Here is a 16665-nt window from a genome sequence, read left to right as displayed (position 1 = left end):
TTATATATGGTAGCTGTTAGAATAATTATAGGGGTATTTTTGTCTTTTGGTGTATATCTTCTTTCTTATATAAAGGCCTAATTCGTGGTTACAATACACGAGAATTTAAGGTTTTACTTTGAACATGGTATCAGAGCCAAGTTAAAACCCTAATTTCTTTCCTCCTTGTGCCGCCGTAGTTTTGCCTCTTCCCCATCCGTTCCCCTTGTGCCGCTGCTCCCTCTGTCTCCACCTCTCGAGCGTCTTCCCAGTCCCCGATCCCACCCACAGAAAGGATCCTCGTGCCAGTGCCCAGCGACGCGGTCTTGGGTGCGGCAGCCAGTGACGCGGTGATCGTTCTCCGCCGGGTTGGCAGCCAGCGACGCGGTCTCTCCGATCGAAACTTCACCATCGACTTCGTCTGGGCCCTCTTCGAATCCAACCTTACGGATCTTCTCCGCATCCTTCGCCGCCGCATTCTCATTCCTCTATGGCGCGTCTCTCACCTCGCTCAAGCCATGGTGTTGCTTTCGTCTCCAGGCTAGGCTTCTCACCCTAGCCGTCTTCTGCCCTAGCTTCGGTTCGAAGCCAACAAGCCCTGTCACCAGCAGCCTCTCACCACCAGTTGTGTTGCCAGAGCAGATCCACTCCGCCAATAGAGAACCCTAGTACGAGGTCCCTAGCCTCAGGTAATTTGCCAATGGTCACTATGGCCAATGGTTCCCAAACTCAATCCCAGGGTATTGGCATTGTTCATCCTTCTTCTCTGTCCATTCATAATGTTCTTTATGTTCCCGGCGCTCCCTTTAATTTATTATCGATAAGTCAACTTACTCGATCTCTTGATTGTATCATTTCTTTTACTAATACATCTGTTTCTTTACAGGACCGGAGTATGGGGAGGATGATTGGCTTCGGATGTGAATCTCATGGCCTATATCGACTTCAACAACTCTCTTTTGTTGGTTCGGCGGCGACATCTCCACTACTTATTCATGCTCAGTTGGGACATCCAGGTCTTAATAAGTTAAAACAGTTACATCCTAGTTTTTCTCACTTAGAGTCTTTATCTTGTGAGTCGTATCAATTAGGTAAGCATGTTCGTAGTTCTTTTTCTCCTCGTATTGAGAGTCGGGCTATGTCTCCTTTTGCTTTGGTTCATTCTGATGTTTGGGTTCCGAGTCGTGTTTCTTCTACAATGGGGTCAAGGTATTTTGTTACTTTTATAGACGATTTTTCCCGTTGTACATGGTTATATCTAATGAAGGATCGTTCAAAATTGTTTTCTATTTTTGAATCCTTTTTTCTTGAAATAAAAACTCAATTTGGTACTTCCCTTCAAACTTTGCAAAGTGATAATGCACGCGAGTATTTATCTACTCAATTTCGTACCTTCTTGACATCTCATGGTGTGTTGCATCGCACGTCTTGCCCTCAAGCCCCTCAACAGAATGGGGTTGCAGAATGCAAGAATCGTCATCTCCTTGAAACCACTCGGACTCTTCTTCTCCATTCTAATGTCCCTCATCAGTTTTGGGGTTATCTCATCAATTGCATGCCTTCATCCACTCTCCAGGGTAAAATACGCCATCAGGTACTTTATCCGCATCAGCCTCTTCATCCTCTACCACCTCGAGTCTTTGGTTCTATATGTTTTGCTCATGCTCTTAATCCCAGCATTGACAAACTTTCTCCCTGGTCTCATAAGTGTGTCTTCCTTGGGTACCCACGGTCTCAGAAAGGGTACAAGTGTTATTCCCCTACTCTTCGTCGGTACTTCATCTCTGCTGATGTTACATTCTTTGAGTCGGTTTCTTTTTTTGGTCCTTCCGTTTCACAGGCCGAGGTTTCTCCCTCTCCACCTACACCAGACTATCTTTTATCCTCCGAAGGCGCCTCTATCATCTCCGGCCTCGTCTCCTCCTTTGCAGGTTTATCAACGTCGTCCTCGTTCTGCTTCGCCAACGACCAACACTGACACTGCTGTGGGCACATCTTTGGAGCCAAGTCCTTCACCGTTTCCTCCGGTCCCATCTTCTGCCTCTAATGTTCATATTGCACTTCGAAAGGGTATGTGTTCCACTCGTAATCCTTCTCCTCACTATGTTTCTTTGAGCTATCATCGTCTTTCCCCATTCTATTATTATTGTCTGTCTTCCTTGTCGTCTGTTTCTCTTCCAAAGACTGCAGGTGATGCCTTTGTCCATCCAGGATGGAAACAGGCTATGCTTGATGAAATGAGTGCCTTACAGAGCAGTGGGACTTGGGACCTAGTTCCTTTACCTCCTGGGAAGTCAGTGGTTGGTTGTCGATGGGTGTTTACAGTGAAAGTTGATGTAGACGGCACGGTTGATCGGCTTAAGGCTCATCTTGTCGCTAAAGGCTATACTCAGGTATTTGGATTGGATTATGGAGACATCTTTTCTCCTATTGCCAAGATGTCTTCTGTGCGTCTTTTCCTGTCTATTGCTGCAATTTGCCATTGGCCCCTTCATCAATTGGACATCAAAAATGCATTCTTACATGGTGACTTGCTCGAGGAAGTCTACATGGAGCAACCTCTGTGTTTTGTTGCTTAGGGGGAGTCTTCTAGTCTTGTATGTTGCTTGTGGAAATCTTTATATGGTCTCAAGCAGTCACCCAGAGCATGGTTCAGTAGATTTAGTACCGTAATTCAACAGTTTGGTATGACTCGAAGCGAGGCTGATCATTCTGTCTTTTATCGCCACTCGTCTACTGGTTGCATCTATGTAGTGGTTTATGTTGATGATATTGTCATCACAGGTAATGATCATCTTGGGATTTCACAAGTAAAACATCTTTTCAAACATTTCCAGACAAAGGATCTCGACAAACTCAAATATTTTCTAGGGATAGAAGTGTCATAGTCTAAAGATGAGATCATTATATCCCAAAGGAAGTATGCAATGGATATTTTGGAAGAAATATGAATGTTAAACTCAAAGACAGTCGACAATCCCATGGATCCTAATGTCAAGCTCCTGCCAAATCAGGGGAAACCTCTTTCAGATCCTGAACGGTACAGGCGATTGATAGGGAAACTAAGCTACCTTACTGTCACTCGTCCGGATATCTCATTTGCAGTAAGTGTAGTAAGTCAGTTTCTTAGCTCTCCATGCAAAGAACATTGGGATGCCGTAACTCGCATTATTCGATATATCAGGGGTGCACCAGGAAAGAGTCTTCTATATGAAGACAAAGGGCATACTCAAGTCGTGGGGTATTCTGATGCAGATTGGGCAGGATCTCCCTCTGATTGAAGATCCACTTTTGGATTTTGTATATTTGTCGGAGGTAACCTTGTTTCTTGGAAAAGCAAAAAGCAGAATGTTGTGGCAAGATCCAGTGCAGAGGCAGAATATCGAGCTATGACTATTGCTAGTCAAGAACTTATATGGTTAAAACAGTTGCTTCAGGAACTAAGGTTTGGAGAGGTTATACAAATGTCACTCATATGTGACAACCAGGCCGCTATGCATATTGCCTCAAATCCAGTCTTCCATGAGAGGACAAAGCATATTGAAGTTGACTGTCACTTTGTCAGAGAGAAAGTCATATCTGGAGAAATATCTACTAGTTTTGTCAACTCAAATGATCAGCTAGCAGATATATTTACTAAGTCACTTAGAGGTCCTCGAATTGACTACATATGTAACAAGCTTGGTGTATATGATCAATATTCTCAAGCTTGAGAGGGAGTGTTAGAATAATTATAAGGGTATTTTTGTCTTTTGGTGTATATCTTCTTTCCTATATAAAGGCCTAACTCATGGTTCCAATACACGAGAATTTAGGGTTTTACTTTGAACAGTAGCAATTAGAAATTCTTTGGCCTTAAATTAGAGTATTCAAGATGAACAAATTGTTCCTACTCATCCTTTCAAGAGTTCTAATAATTGCAATAGGAATAATTTTATTTTAGAAGTACTTTTCCCTTCCAATATTTTTCTATTGGAGCTTCTCTTATTTTTATTATCATAATATGCGAATTGGGTTTTAATTTCTAATATGCAACGCTAACCATTTTGCTTTCTCTTAGAATTGGACATGCACCTCAAATGACTTTAGATTTAGGGGTTTCTACTATAACCAAATTGAATAAAATCTTTTGGTTCGTGTGATCGTTTTAAAATCTTTTCTTTCTTTCTCAAACTTAGAAAAAAAGCACAGTGGAAAAGTAAATCAAAGCAACGACCAAGTTTTTTTTACTTGGTTCACAGCTGCTAGTTCAAAGTCTGCGTTCGTTGATCGCTTTTGATTGGACAATTGAATCTCTTTTCAAACAACTATTCAAAGCTAGAGATTTGCCTCTTACAAAAAGATAGGAATTGGTAACAAGTTTACCGTTCGTAGATTTGAAAAAGCACGAAGAAAGACAATTACTTAAAGAATATACCAACAAGGTATGGATCGTAGTGGAGCTTTGCTGTCGGAGTAGCACAACGTCATTGCATCGAAGTATCGGAGCGAGATGAAAGTGAGAGGACTTATGGTAGTTGATGCTGAAGCCTCTAGTCTAGACTTCTTTTATAGGCTATTATCGATTTACTGATCTGCCCGATCTGTCTATCGATCGGCTTGATAACTGGATTGGTAAATTGGTCTACAGGATCAGTCTACTGATCTTCCATCTTGCTAGTGGTTTTCTGCCACCTCACCACCTTAATGTTGATCCACGACCATGTCAGTCTCGCAAGACTTATCCTTGGTTGTCAACGCGCTAAAACTTATCCTCTGCCACATTAGCCATCTGAGACTTATCCTTGTCCAATTCGAATGCCACATCAACAATTTTTTACACGAGCTGCTGGGTCACAAACTGTGACACCTCAGCGTTAGGTTGACCGAACCGTATCATTCAGTAGCTCAAACTGTTTGGTCGATTGGTTAGCCCTTTCAATATATCGAATCTTGCAAAATATAGTTAGTGCAGAATATGACAATTAGGTAAAATATAGTTAGACCAATCTCGACTTTTGAATTCAAGTGGAACTCTTAGTCGGATCGTTGCCTAAGGCTGCCCCCATAATGAGGACTCATCCTTATCCGTTCTTCTTTTCCTTAGAACCTCTTTACTCCAGTTGCTTATTTTAACTTATCATTTGCCAAACATTGGGTTCTCCATACCTATTTGGGCGTGCTTTGCTTAACATCCGATCAACCAGAGTTTTCTTTGATTCAATGTATGGACCCTTGCTAAACCCATCAATCCATCTTGCTAGATGTCCGATCCTTTGACCCATTTGGACTTCCGTGCCTAGTGTCCTTGATTTGTTAAGACTTTCATCGTCTAGTATTTGGTCCATCTTACTTACTAGGGCTTGCACTTGCCTAGTATCTAGTCAGCGACCTACTACGGTTTTTCTAGATGAGTGACCTATAACACTCAATCGAGCTATTAGATCACAACAAAACTTAACTTTGAATTTTTGCCGACACTCAAGTTTGATTATTTGGTGCAAAATCCCCCTTTTTTATGTCTTGCAATCTGATTTAAAGGTAAGGATATTATGTTCGATCAAAAAGATCAATTTATAGTTTAGTTCAAAGTCTTTTAGTGCGTGCAAAATTCATATAGTTGAGCTACACATTTCTCCATTTCTATATACTTGCTTGATAGTGCAACACAGTATTGTTTTCTCCTGCACCACTAGAATTTGACCTAACAGTTGTCACTTGTACTCTTTTTGTCTAATTTGCAACTAGCATAGTTTGAGTTAGAGTATCCTATTAAGTCAAAGTTATTGGTCCTAGGGTAACAAATTCTTACGTTAAGTGTTCCTTTAATGCATCTAATGTTTTTTTTTTACAATTGTTAAGTGATTATTTGGCACAAGATATATATCTTGTGCACATACCAACTGTAAAATAGACTTCCTATGATACTTCTATAGTATTTTAGGTCTATTTTGGGTCATTATCAATTTTTTACATTTATTGTCATAGGTGTATTAGTTTATTTAGCATTTTCAATACCAAATTTTGTAATTAATTTCTTGGCATATTTATTTTGAAATACATAATTTCTATCTTTTGTTTGTTTTATTTGTAATCCAAGAAGGTTAATTCTCCTACTATGCTCATTTTAAATTTGTTTTCCACTAGAGTTATAAATTCTTTTAAGAATTTTGTGTTGATTGGATAAAATTATTATGTCATTTACATAGATTTGGGCTATAAATATGTCTTTATCAAGGGTTTTCAGAAATAGGGTTGAGTCGATTTGTCATTGTTTATACCCTTTTGACACTAATTAGGTCGACAACCTATGATTCTAAGTCCTAGGTATTTGTTTTAGACTATATAAAGCTTTCTTTTGTCTAAAAACATGGTTTAGTTGGTCTAGGTCTTCAAATCTTGGTGGTTGGCTTAGCTTACATAGACCTCTTTTCTTTTTATGAATCTATTAAGAAATGCAGATTTGACATTCATTTGATATAACTTGAATCCTTTATGTGCTGTATAGGCTAGCAATATTCTAATATCCAAATTTTGATGTAAAATTTCCTAAGTAGTCTTTTGTGTTTAAAATGTATATTTTGCATCAAATACTCTTAAATAATTTAAGATGGGTATTTTATTATAGTAAATTTCATAAGAGGTTTTATTCATAAATTTATTAATTAGGATTCTATTTTGAATGTAGCATGCAGTGTTTATTGATTCAACCCAGAAGTGTTTAGGTATTTATACTCATTTAATATGGTTCTAGCTGTTTCTTATAATGTTATATTTTTTTTCTACTAAACAATTTTGTTGGAGAGTTTTGAGACATAAAAATTCATTATGATATCTATTATCTAGACTTAATTTAGTGAATCTATGATTTTCAAATTCATCTCCATGGCTATTTCTAATTTTTTTTATTTTTATGTCTTTTTCATTTTCTATTAATTTATAGAAATTGTTGAATTGTTCAAAGATTTCATCTTTATGTTTTAAAATTTTATCCAAGTAAACCTTGAATAGGTTTAAGTGTAGAAGATCAAGTGTGGAATCGATTTGATTTAGGTTAGTTAATTTGTTTGATGACTTAGTTTGTTTTCCTTGTTGGAAAACATTACAAATTTTGTTTTCTAAGTTCCTTAATTTTGGTAAGCCTTTAACTAATCTGTTTTGACTTATTTTTGAAATGAGTCTTAGGTGAATGTGACCCAGTCTCCTGTGCCACAACCATATTTCCTTTTGCTATGTCAAAAGATATTTAAGTGAGGAGCTAGGTAAATTAATTGAATAAATTTTGTTCTCCTAATTTCTTTAAGTGTTATATTAGGGCATTCAATATTTTTAATCAAATATTCAGATGATGAAAATGTTACTATATAACTAACTAATGTTAAGTAAATTAAATTCAAAATTTTCTACTAACAGAACTTTACGAATAATGAAATTTGATTTTAACTCAACATTACATGTTCCGATTACTTTACCATCTTTGGTTATTGAGTTTCAACTTCGTGCCCCCAGGGCGTAACACAAACAGTGGACGCATGACATATTTGGTATAATAGTCAGAGTCAATTTTCATGAACTGACGATTTGGGATTTATCCCACCATGCATCTATGGCTTGTGTACCTGCATTTACTTCCCTTCATATCCGTGGGGCTGACATTAGGGGGCCACTAAGTTAGAGGATATATCTTTGAGTTTTAATTTCGTAAATTTCAATCTGTCTCCAGTCATATGTCTGGAGCACACACTATCCAACATCTATTGGTCTAAACCTTTGTGTTCCTATTCCATTCGTATTTGGAATTTAAAGGGTTGATTGGTTTTTTACTTTATTTTCCATCTCATCCGTCTAGATTATCAAACAAGTTAGTTCTATGGGTTCTGTGAGATGATTTTCAATTTTAATTGATTAATTTTGAATTTTGAATATTGTTTGACCTTGGTTAGATTCATGTTTAGTCTTTAGTCAATTAAGTGGGCATTTCTAAAGTTGGCTTCTAGGTAATGGTGAGGCACAGGAGCCTTCTTAATCGGATCAACGACCACTTCCTAAAACAAAGCCAACTCCAGAAATTGTACACTTAGTCAACTTAATGAAAAACCTTGGCTAATTAGTTTAGGATGTGGTGAAGTAGTTTCAGTCAATTCTTCGTAGCTGAGTGTACTAAGCATGATATTCCTTATCCAACTCAGACACAATTAGACTAAATCTCCCTAATGTAGTATCATCTAACCGTGTCTTAATACTATGTTGTCAAGAATCAAAGTAATCATTTTTCCTATCTAACCATTCTATGTGGCAAAAAAGACGATTCGCTCACCCCAGCACCCCCGTCGACCCGTCGACCCGTCCCTAAGCCAACATAGAGGAGGTAAATCACGGGTAGCTACTAGCCATTAGTACAAGTGGCAAGGCATGGGGGAGACATGCTTGGACACATCGAGTTTTGATCCTAAGACCTTATGTGGCACCTATCTAACTATTCTAGAATAAGTAGGAAATTAAACTAACATGCATAGAACAGAAAATTAAGTCAATTAATTATGCAAGTTATCTAACAGAGTTTTTCTATTGGCTCCCTAGATCACGACTTTGATAAGGTTTATCCAAGTAGTGCATTTGATTCTTGCGGATCTAATATTTAATGTGGTGCTACTTGATTAATTAGAATCGATTTTGGCACTAATCTTGGACTCGTTTTCTAGCATTCTAATTAACTAAAGACATATACGACTTGTATCAAGTCTTAGCTTTGAAACGAAGTTCGAATCTGTTATATACGACTCCTTCAGTTCTAAGTATCATGTTTTGGTACTTGGAGCTCAATGTGAACCATTTCAACGATTCCTTAAGTTCACTTTTCAGAAGGGAATTTTCTCCTCAAATTTTCGAACTTGAGTTGAGGTTCCATCCAGAACTTGGTCGGTTGAAAGACTAGGGTTAGTTTTCTTCTCAAGTGATTTTATCTCCTTAAGGAGTGACTTGATCCGGACATTAAACTTAGCTAACTTTCTAGTTAAACATGAAATCATGGAATAAAGTTTTTCTACTAAGGGAGAGTTCACCTCATGGTTTGGTTCGTCTGAATCAGATACAGATTCATGGCTTGACTTGGACTTGGCCTCGGGCTCTGGCTCGGGCTCAGATTCGGCCACTTGTTCTTTTGCCATTAGCGTCAAGAAGCTTACCTAAGTTTCTTCTGATGAAGACTCATCCCATGTCGCCTTTAGTGCCTTCATGTTAAACATGAAATCATGGAATAAAGTTTTTCTACTAAGGGAGAGTTCAGATACGGATTCGTGGCTTGACTCGGGCTCAGGTTCAACCACTTGTTCTTTTGCTATTAGTGCCAAGAAGTTCGCCTAAGTTTGTTCCTCCTTGTTTGATTCTTCCGATGAAGACTTGTCCCATGTCACCTTTAGTGTCTTCTTCTCTTTTTTATTTTTAACTTCTTTTGAGTTCGAACACTCGGCCTTGTAGTGACCTTTCTGATTGCAGTCATAGCGGACTCACTGTTTGCCCTTCAGAACTAGTTTGACTATTTCAGAGGTTAGTTCTTCGTCATCTTCGTCTGAAACCAATTTGTCTTCAGATTTGGGTTTGGGTTGGGACTTGGGCTTAGACTCTTTGTTCTTGATTTGACTTGTAGGCAAAGTCACACCTTTCTCAACTTAACTCAAGTTAGTCTGTTCATATAATTTGAATTTAAAAAATAACTCATCTAACTTTATTTTTGAAAGGTCCCACCATATATGCTCACAAAGTGTTCTTAGGGAATATTTTCAGTGCGTATGTTATGATGTCGCAGTTCTCCACTTGTTGTTCGATTAAGTGCAGCCCGTTGAGGATGTCTTGCATCTGGGCGTGTAGCTGACTCACTGATTCGCCATATTGTATTTTGATATTAAACAATTTATTGAAATGTAGATCCTTTTACATACCTTGGTGTAAGTTGTTCTTTTGTAGAGCTCGACTAGCTTATGCAAGAGGTCCTTTGCATTGATGAAAGGACTGACTCGGTTGAGATCTTTTTTAGACAAGATGCATTGGAGGGTTTGAGTCGCCTTCGCATCAACTTCAATCTTTTGTTTGATGTCGGTTGTCCACTTCTTGCATCCCAATGGTACTCCTTTTACATTAGTGGGTAATGTGAATCTTGTTTGGATTATGATCCACATTTCCCTCTGGTCTTCAGATGATACTTCATTCGATCATTCTAGTAGCCGAAATGTTGTCAAAGAAGAGAGGTCGCACCGTATTGAAGGAATTTTGCAAAAACGAGAAGGGAAGACCATTCCAAGATTTGATCTTGGGTAAGTAGTGCGGAAAAAATTATGACAACGAAAATAAGAAAAAAAATGAAAACCCAAGACGAATTGCTCGATTGGTGGTTGCATTAATTTAAAGCGCCCCTACTCTAACACCAATTGTAAGATTGAAAAAAATGCTAGAGGGGGGAGGGGGTGAATAGCGCGAATCATTTTAAAATCTTTTCTTTCTTTTTAAAACTCAGAGTAAAAGCACAGTGGAAAAGTACATTACAACAAAGACTCGATTTCTTTTTTACTTGGTTGCTAGTTCAAAGCCTGCAATCGTTGATCGTTTTCAATTGGACAATTCACTAACAATCTCTTTCTGAACAAAAAGATCGGAAGTGGTAACAAGTTTATCGCTCCGTAGATTTAAAAAAGGATGAAGAAAGACAATAACTTAAAGAATATACCGACAAGGTATGGATCGTAGTGGACCTTCATTATCGGAGTCGCACAGCGACGTTGCGTCGGAGTATCGGAGCGAGAGGACTTATGACAGTTGGTGCTAAAGCCTCTGGTCGAGACTTCTTTTATAGGCTAGTATCGGTCTACCAATCGCCTCGATAATCGAATCCATATCCAATTTATCAATCAATCAATCTACCAATAGATCTACCATCCTCCATCCCGCTAGTGGCACTGTGACGTCGATCCACGACCTCATCAGCCTCACAAGACTTATCCTTGAATGTTCCTCGTGCCACGTCAGCATGCTTATCATTATCCTCGGCCATGTCAGCACGCTATGACTTATCCTTTGCCACGTTGGTCATTCGAGACTTATCCTCATCCAACTTGGATACAACATCATCACTTTTGGACACCTAGATCGACCGAACCTTACCATTCAGTAGTCCAAACCGTTCGGTTTATCGGTTAGTCCATTTGGTCTACCAAATCTTACAAAATAGAGTTAGTGCAGAATATGACAATTAGGTAAAATACAATTACACCGATCTCAACTTTGGAATCCGGGTGGAACTCTTTGTCAGATCGTCGCCTAAGGTTGTCCTCATAACGAGGATTTGCCCTTACCCATTTTTCTTTTTAGAAGAACCTCTCCACTATAGGACCTTATCTTAACTTATTATTTGCCAAACATCCGGTCCTCCAGACTTGTTTGGGGGCTTCCTCTACTCAGTATCCAATTACTTGATTTGCTAGGGCTTTCTTTGATTCGATGTTCGGTCCTTGCTGACCTACCGAATCCATCTTGTAGATATCTGATCCTTGCTAACCCATCAAATCCATCTTGCTAGATGTTTGGTCCCTTGTGCTTGGTGTCCTTGATTTGCTAAGACTTTCATCGCCTAGTATCCAATCCACCTGATCCACTAGGGCTTTCACTTGCCTAGTAGCTAGTCAACTTGACCTACTAGGGTTTTCTGGTCGAGCTATCTGTACACTCAATTTAGCCATAACAACAAAACTTATCTTTGAACCTTTGCCAACGTCAAAACTCAGGTTCGATTATATGGTGCTTCCTACACCAACAAAAGCATGTTGAAATTTAAATTACTTTAAACTCATTATGCTTTTTTGAAGGGGAGCCTTGGCGCAACGGTAAAGTTGTTGTCATGTGATCAAAAGGTCACGGGTTCGAATCTTGGAAACAGCCTCTTACAAAAAGTAAGGTAAGGCTGCGTACAATGTATCATTCCCCGGGACCCCACATGGTGGGAGCTTCGTGCACCGGGCTGCCTTTTTTTTTTTTAAACTCATTATGCTTTTTTATTAAGATTTTCTACCTTTAATAGGATTACATCACTTAGTAATTGAATTGAAAATGATTTTATTAATTTTTTTACTTTAATGTTTGTTGAGATGTTTTTTATTTTACAATTTTTCTACTTAATGTATTTACTTATAAAAATAAAACTATAAGGATTAAATAATTAGTTGAATTAGTATGTTGGAGAAACAAGCTACAAAAGAATAACAAATGAATTCATCTTTGCATATGTTGTAGTATCCTAAACCATGTCTAGTGTTGGTACAGTACAATACTCCTTGGCACAATCAATACAAGAGGCACAACAGAGATTACACATGCTAATCAGTATCAATGTTTAGCAATTTTACTGGAATGGTGTAGTCTTTCCATTGAATTTTATCTATAAGGCTATATTTCTAGTATTGAGAGTATTCTTTAGTCTCTCTCTCTATTTTCTGTCTACCCATTACTTCTTCAGTTCGTATTGATACAAATAGTTTGATAGCATAATTTATTGATTTTTTTTTGGCATGTTTGTTTCTTTATTTGATTATAAAAGGGCAACCTAGTGCACTAAACTTTTACGAGTGTGAGATCCCACAGACTATATTGAGTCTATTGTATACAGTCTTATCTTGCAATGCAGCCAAAGACTGTTTTTTTACTCAAACCAATAACAATAACATCGCACGGTAACAACTTTACCGTTGCGCCAAGTCATGTGATCATATGCAAATATATTTAATTCTCTATATAGTAATATTTTTATTATTTTTTAGAATGCATTGTGGAAATTCCACTATTCTACCTATAAATTGATGGTATATCCACCATGTTCATTTTGAATTTCAAAGGGTAAATGGAATGCATATGAGCATATAATAAGGTTCTGAGTAAACCTAGAAAGAATTCTGCAAGTGCCAATGTTAGAATACTATGTTAATTGTTCTATATGATTGGTTAATGATGTTAAATTTGATTGGAGTGAGTGCTAGTTCCATGAAATACAGACTTATCATATTGGTGATTCATATATATTGAATGAAAAAGAGCAGATGGATAGATAATAAGATTCCAAGTAAACCTAGAAAGAATTCTGCATGTGCTAATTTCAAAAGCGTTATGTTAATTTTTCTATTTGATTGGTTAATTATTTTAAATTTGATCGAATGATTACTTAGTGCCTTCTTGGATGAAATACTAAACTTATAATTTTGTTGATTCATATATATTGAATGAAAAAGATATCATTTTTAACTGTTCATCTAAGGCAATAACAATGATAGTTTTTCCATCTTGTCTTCATTGGATTTGTGCTCCCTGGAAGCGGATGTATGTTATGATTTTGGTCATGCAAAGAGAGTGTTGACATAAGCAACAGGGAGGGATGGAGAAGAATGACCATGGTTTAGAGTTTTGATGCTTGAGCAATATAGTTGAATATGTTGTCTAGCTCAGTCATGCAAGGCTCTCAATCCTGTGGTCACAAGTTCAAGCTTCATGGTGTGCAAAATAAATATGTTGGAAATAATTTGTCAAGTAGGTCAAGACTAGACACTTAGCACCGGAGAAATCCAACTAGTGTTGGCAATGAAAGTACTAGCAGGTTATAGACGATTGAATATTAGTCACGTGAGGAAGTCTTGCCACGTCAAGGAGGACTAGATGTTAGGCATGCGAGGAAAAGTCTTGATAGGTCGAGGAGGACTAGATGTTAAGCAAGTGATAAAAGTCAGGAGGTTAAAGTTGATCCGAGGCTTGGTAAGTGAATGTCTTAGTGAGTCGAGGGTAGCTGACACTAGACAATCAACTAAGAGGCGAGGAGTTTCTAAGCATTAGAAGTTCTGGTAAGTTGAGATCAACTAAGTACTAGGTAACGATGAATCCTTAGTAAGTCAAGATTGACTCATACTAGATAGAGGAGTGAATCTAGAAAACAGCAAATGATTATAAAAGAAGAAAGATTTGAAGATTTCAACAAATTCATGATTTTTTCTAGGGAGAGTGCTACTGTATTTCACGGCCATTGTGAGCAATCCACACTAACAAACAACAAGCAAAGTAAAATTTCTTTTGTGTAATCTTTATTTCTTATACTATTTTGTTATTTGCTTTGATTCTTGTATTCCTTGTATTTGTTGTAAGAAGAGAACTGTAAGATGTTTCTATGTCTTTGGAAGGTATCCAAAGAAGTGAAATGATAGCAATTTTCTAGGAGTAATCGACCGACAGATCATAAACCATGGAGAAGGAACTGATGGTTCCGAATCGACATATCGTAGGCTTTAGAATGATCCCCCATGTAAAGACTGGTTTTTTGTGCTTGTGTCTTTTATTTGTTTCCACTGTATACTAACAAATTGTAGAGACAAACATGAATGAAAACACGAAGACTACGATCATCTATTATATCAAGTATGTTTCTCTCATTTGTTTATTTTGTTCATTGGCAACAGAATCCTTCAGCGACAAATACAGCTGTGGATGAGGAGGGCTGGTTTAACAGTGGTGATATTGGTTGGATTGCTCCACACCATTCCAGGGGGAGGAGTCGTAGATGTAGTGGAATGGTTGTTATTGAAGGGCGTGCAAAGGATACAATAGTTCTCAGCACAGGTGCATCAGATAGTATTTGCATATCTAACTACTCTTTAATATAACTAATCTTGGTTACTTTGTAGGTACTTTGGTTTAGTGCGTCCAATGTTTCATAAGGACAGCTTAGAATGCTGTGGGCTCTGATTTTTTATTGCTTGTTCAAAATTCGCAGGTGAAAATGTTGAGCCATCAGAGCTTGAAGCTGCTGCTATGCAAAGTAGTTTGATACAACAGATAGTGGTCATTGGTCAGGTAAGTATTTTAACTTTATGATTTATATTCGGTACATAAGGAACAAATTAAGGATGGTAGATTGTAATTATGTGTTTTCTCTCAGTGATTTATATGAGGCTTATGAGTGTATATATAGTAATGCCACACTATCAAGAGGAATTTGTCATGGTGATGAAACATTTAGGCCTAGAAAAAAATTGCTGACAGTCATCTACTGCTTTGTTTCTAATAACCTGACCTCGAGAAGCATCATATAATGGGAGAACAACAAAGAAGGCTCTAAATGTGATTAAAAGAGAGTTTGATGGTCAGAGTATTCCAGGTGATATAGCTATACATGAATTCAATTGTGAGATGACACTTTTGTAGCTAAACCAACTTGTGGGTGCATGCACCTTGTTGAGTCTAGGCAAGATAAAATGTTTTGCTCAAACACAGTTATTATTTATATTTTCATTGTTCATTGACCTGGGAACTAATACTATCCATCATAATATTTTTCAGTGTTGGAATTTTCGCTCTTGTAATGACATAACTACTGTATGATCATTTTGTGACTACCTTGTCATACGTATCTCTTTTGCTAGCATGTATTTTTATCTTAGGTTATTCATAAAAATCTGTGTTTAGGATCGGCGCAGACTTGGAGCTCTCATTGTACCCAACAAGGATGAAGTTCAAGAGTTAGCACGAAGGCAGTCAATTGTCACTAATGGTTCTGAACTCCAAGAAGATGAACTTCAGAGCCTATTATACAAAGAAGTTAAAGCTTGGTAATAGATATTTTTTCTAAAAAGATAATTATCTACATTTGTTAGATGCTTTATTTTTCTCAGTGCCATGGCTTTTTTTTTCACTTCTGCCAAAACACCTTTTTCTTTTATACATTTTCATTGGTGACTAAAAGTTCTTCACAACTTTTATTAAAATCTATTTTTATTTTGCAGTCTATTAACATTTTCATATAACTTGTTATATTATATTAGATCATGAATGGCATTGATGACTCTGAGGTTCAAACAATTTATGCTTATTAAATCTATTTTTATTCTGCAGTCTATTAACATTTTCATGTAACTTGTTATATTGGATCATGAATGACATTAACCTCTGAGTTCAGTCAGTATATGCTAAATAGATTATTATAAAGCTTCATAATAGTTTATTATTTTTTTTCTCCATGCCTTTGTTTGACACTTTCACATACTATAATTGCTAGAGAACTTATGCAATGCCTTTTTCCTACTACTGCTAAATTCCTTTTTGTTCATTCCTATGCTTCAAATGTATCTCTAAAATCTTTATTGAATCTACTATGATTCTTTACTATGTTCTTTTTATCATTTTCTTATGGCTTACTATACTAGATCTTGAATGGCAGTGATGACTAGTGATGCCATTGAATATAAGCTAAATGCCCTATTATTTTGAAGTTAAATCTTGGTAATAATTATTCTTTATCTCCATACCTTTGTTTGATGCCTTAGCACATGATGTCAAAAAGAACTTTATTGTTCAAACTGAAGTGGCTTTTGTTCTACTTCTGCTATTACCAATTTGTATGTCCATAAATCACTGTAAAAGATGATTGAGGAATGAAAGACCTGATAATGATTTTTGACTCATCGGAGACAAACACGATTACTTGCTGTATAGTAACTCAAGTGATTACCTTCTATATGTACCCTATTATAGTTAACCTAACATTGTGCTGCTTAACTTTTCCAATGCTAACTGAAGCATCTTATTTTTCCATCTTCACTGCTCAATTTAATTACACACGAACTAAATGGGTTCTCCAGGAGCTAAACCTCAAAACCGTGCTTGCATGGTTATATTCTCTTATCCATT

At 37.1% G+C, this 16665-nt stretch overlaps 1 protein-coding gene across 1 annotated transcript in view; it reads left to right on the top strand.

The window, feature by feature from the left end:
* Positions 1 to 16665, top strand: part of LOC122023300 (probable acyl-activating enzyme 16, chloroplastic) — a 97314-nt gene that overhangs the window by 79555 nt on the left and 1094 nt on the right. Inside the window, exons 12-14 of the mRNA XM_042581358.1 lie at positions 14439 to 14598; positions 14753 to 14832; positions 15445 to 15587. Coding sequence (XP_042437292.1) covers positions 14439 to 14598; positions 14753 to 14832; positions 15445 to 15587 — 383 coding nt within the window. The remainder of the gene's footprint in view (positions 1 to 14438; positions 14599 to 14752; positions 14833 to 15444; positions 15588 to 16665) is intronic.

The sequence above is a fragment of the Zingiber officinale genome, chromosome 9B (genome assembly GCF_018446385.1).
Source record: "Zingiber officinale cultivar Zhangliang chromosome 9B, Zo_v1.1, whole genome shotgun sequence".
Taxonomy (NCBI): Eukaryota; Viridiplantae; Streptophyta; class Magnoliopsida; order Zingiberales; family Zingiberaceae; genus Zingiber; species Zingiber officinale.
Note: the sequence above shows the minus strand (reverse complement) of the source record. Positions and strands in the feature narration are given on the sequence as shown.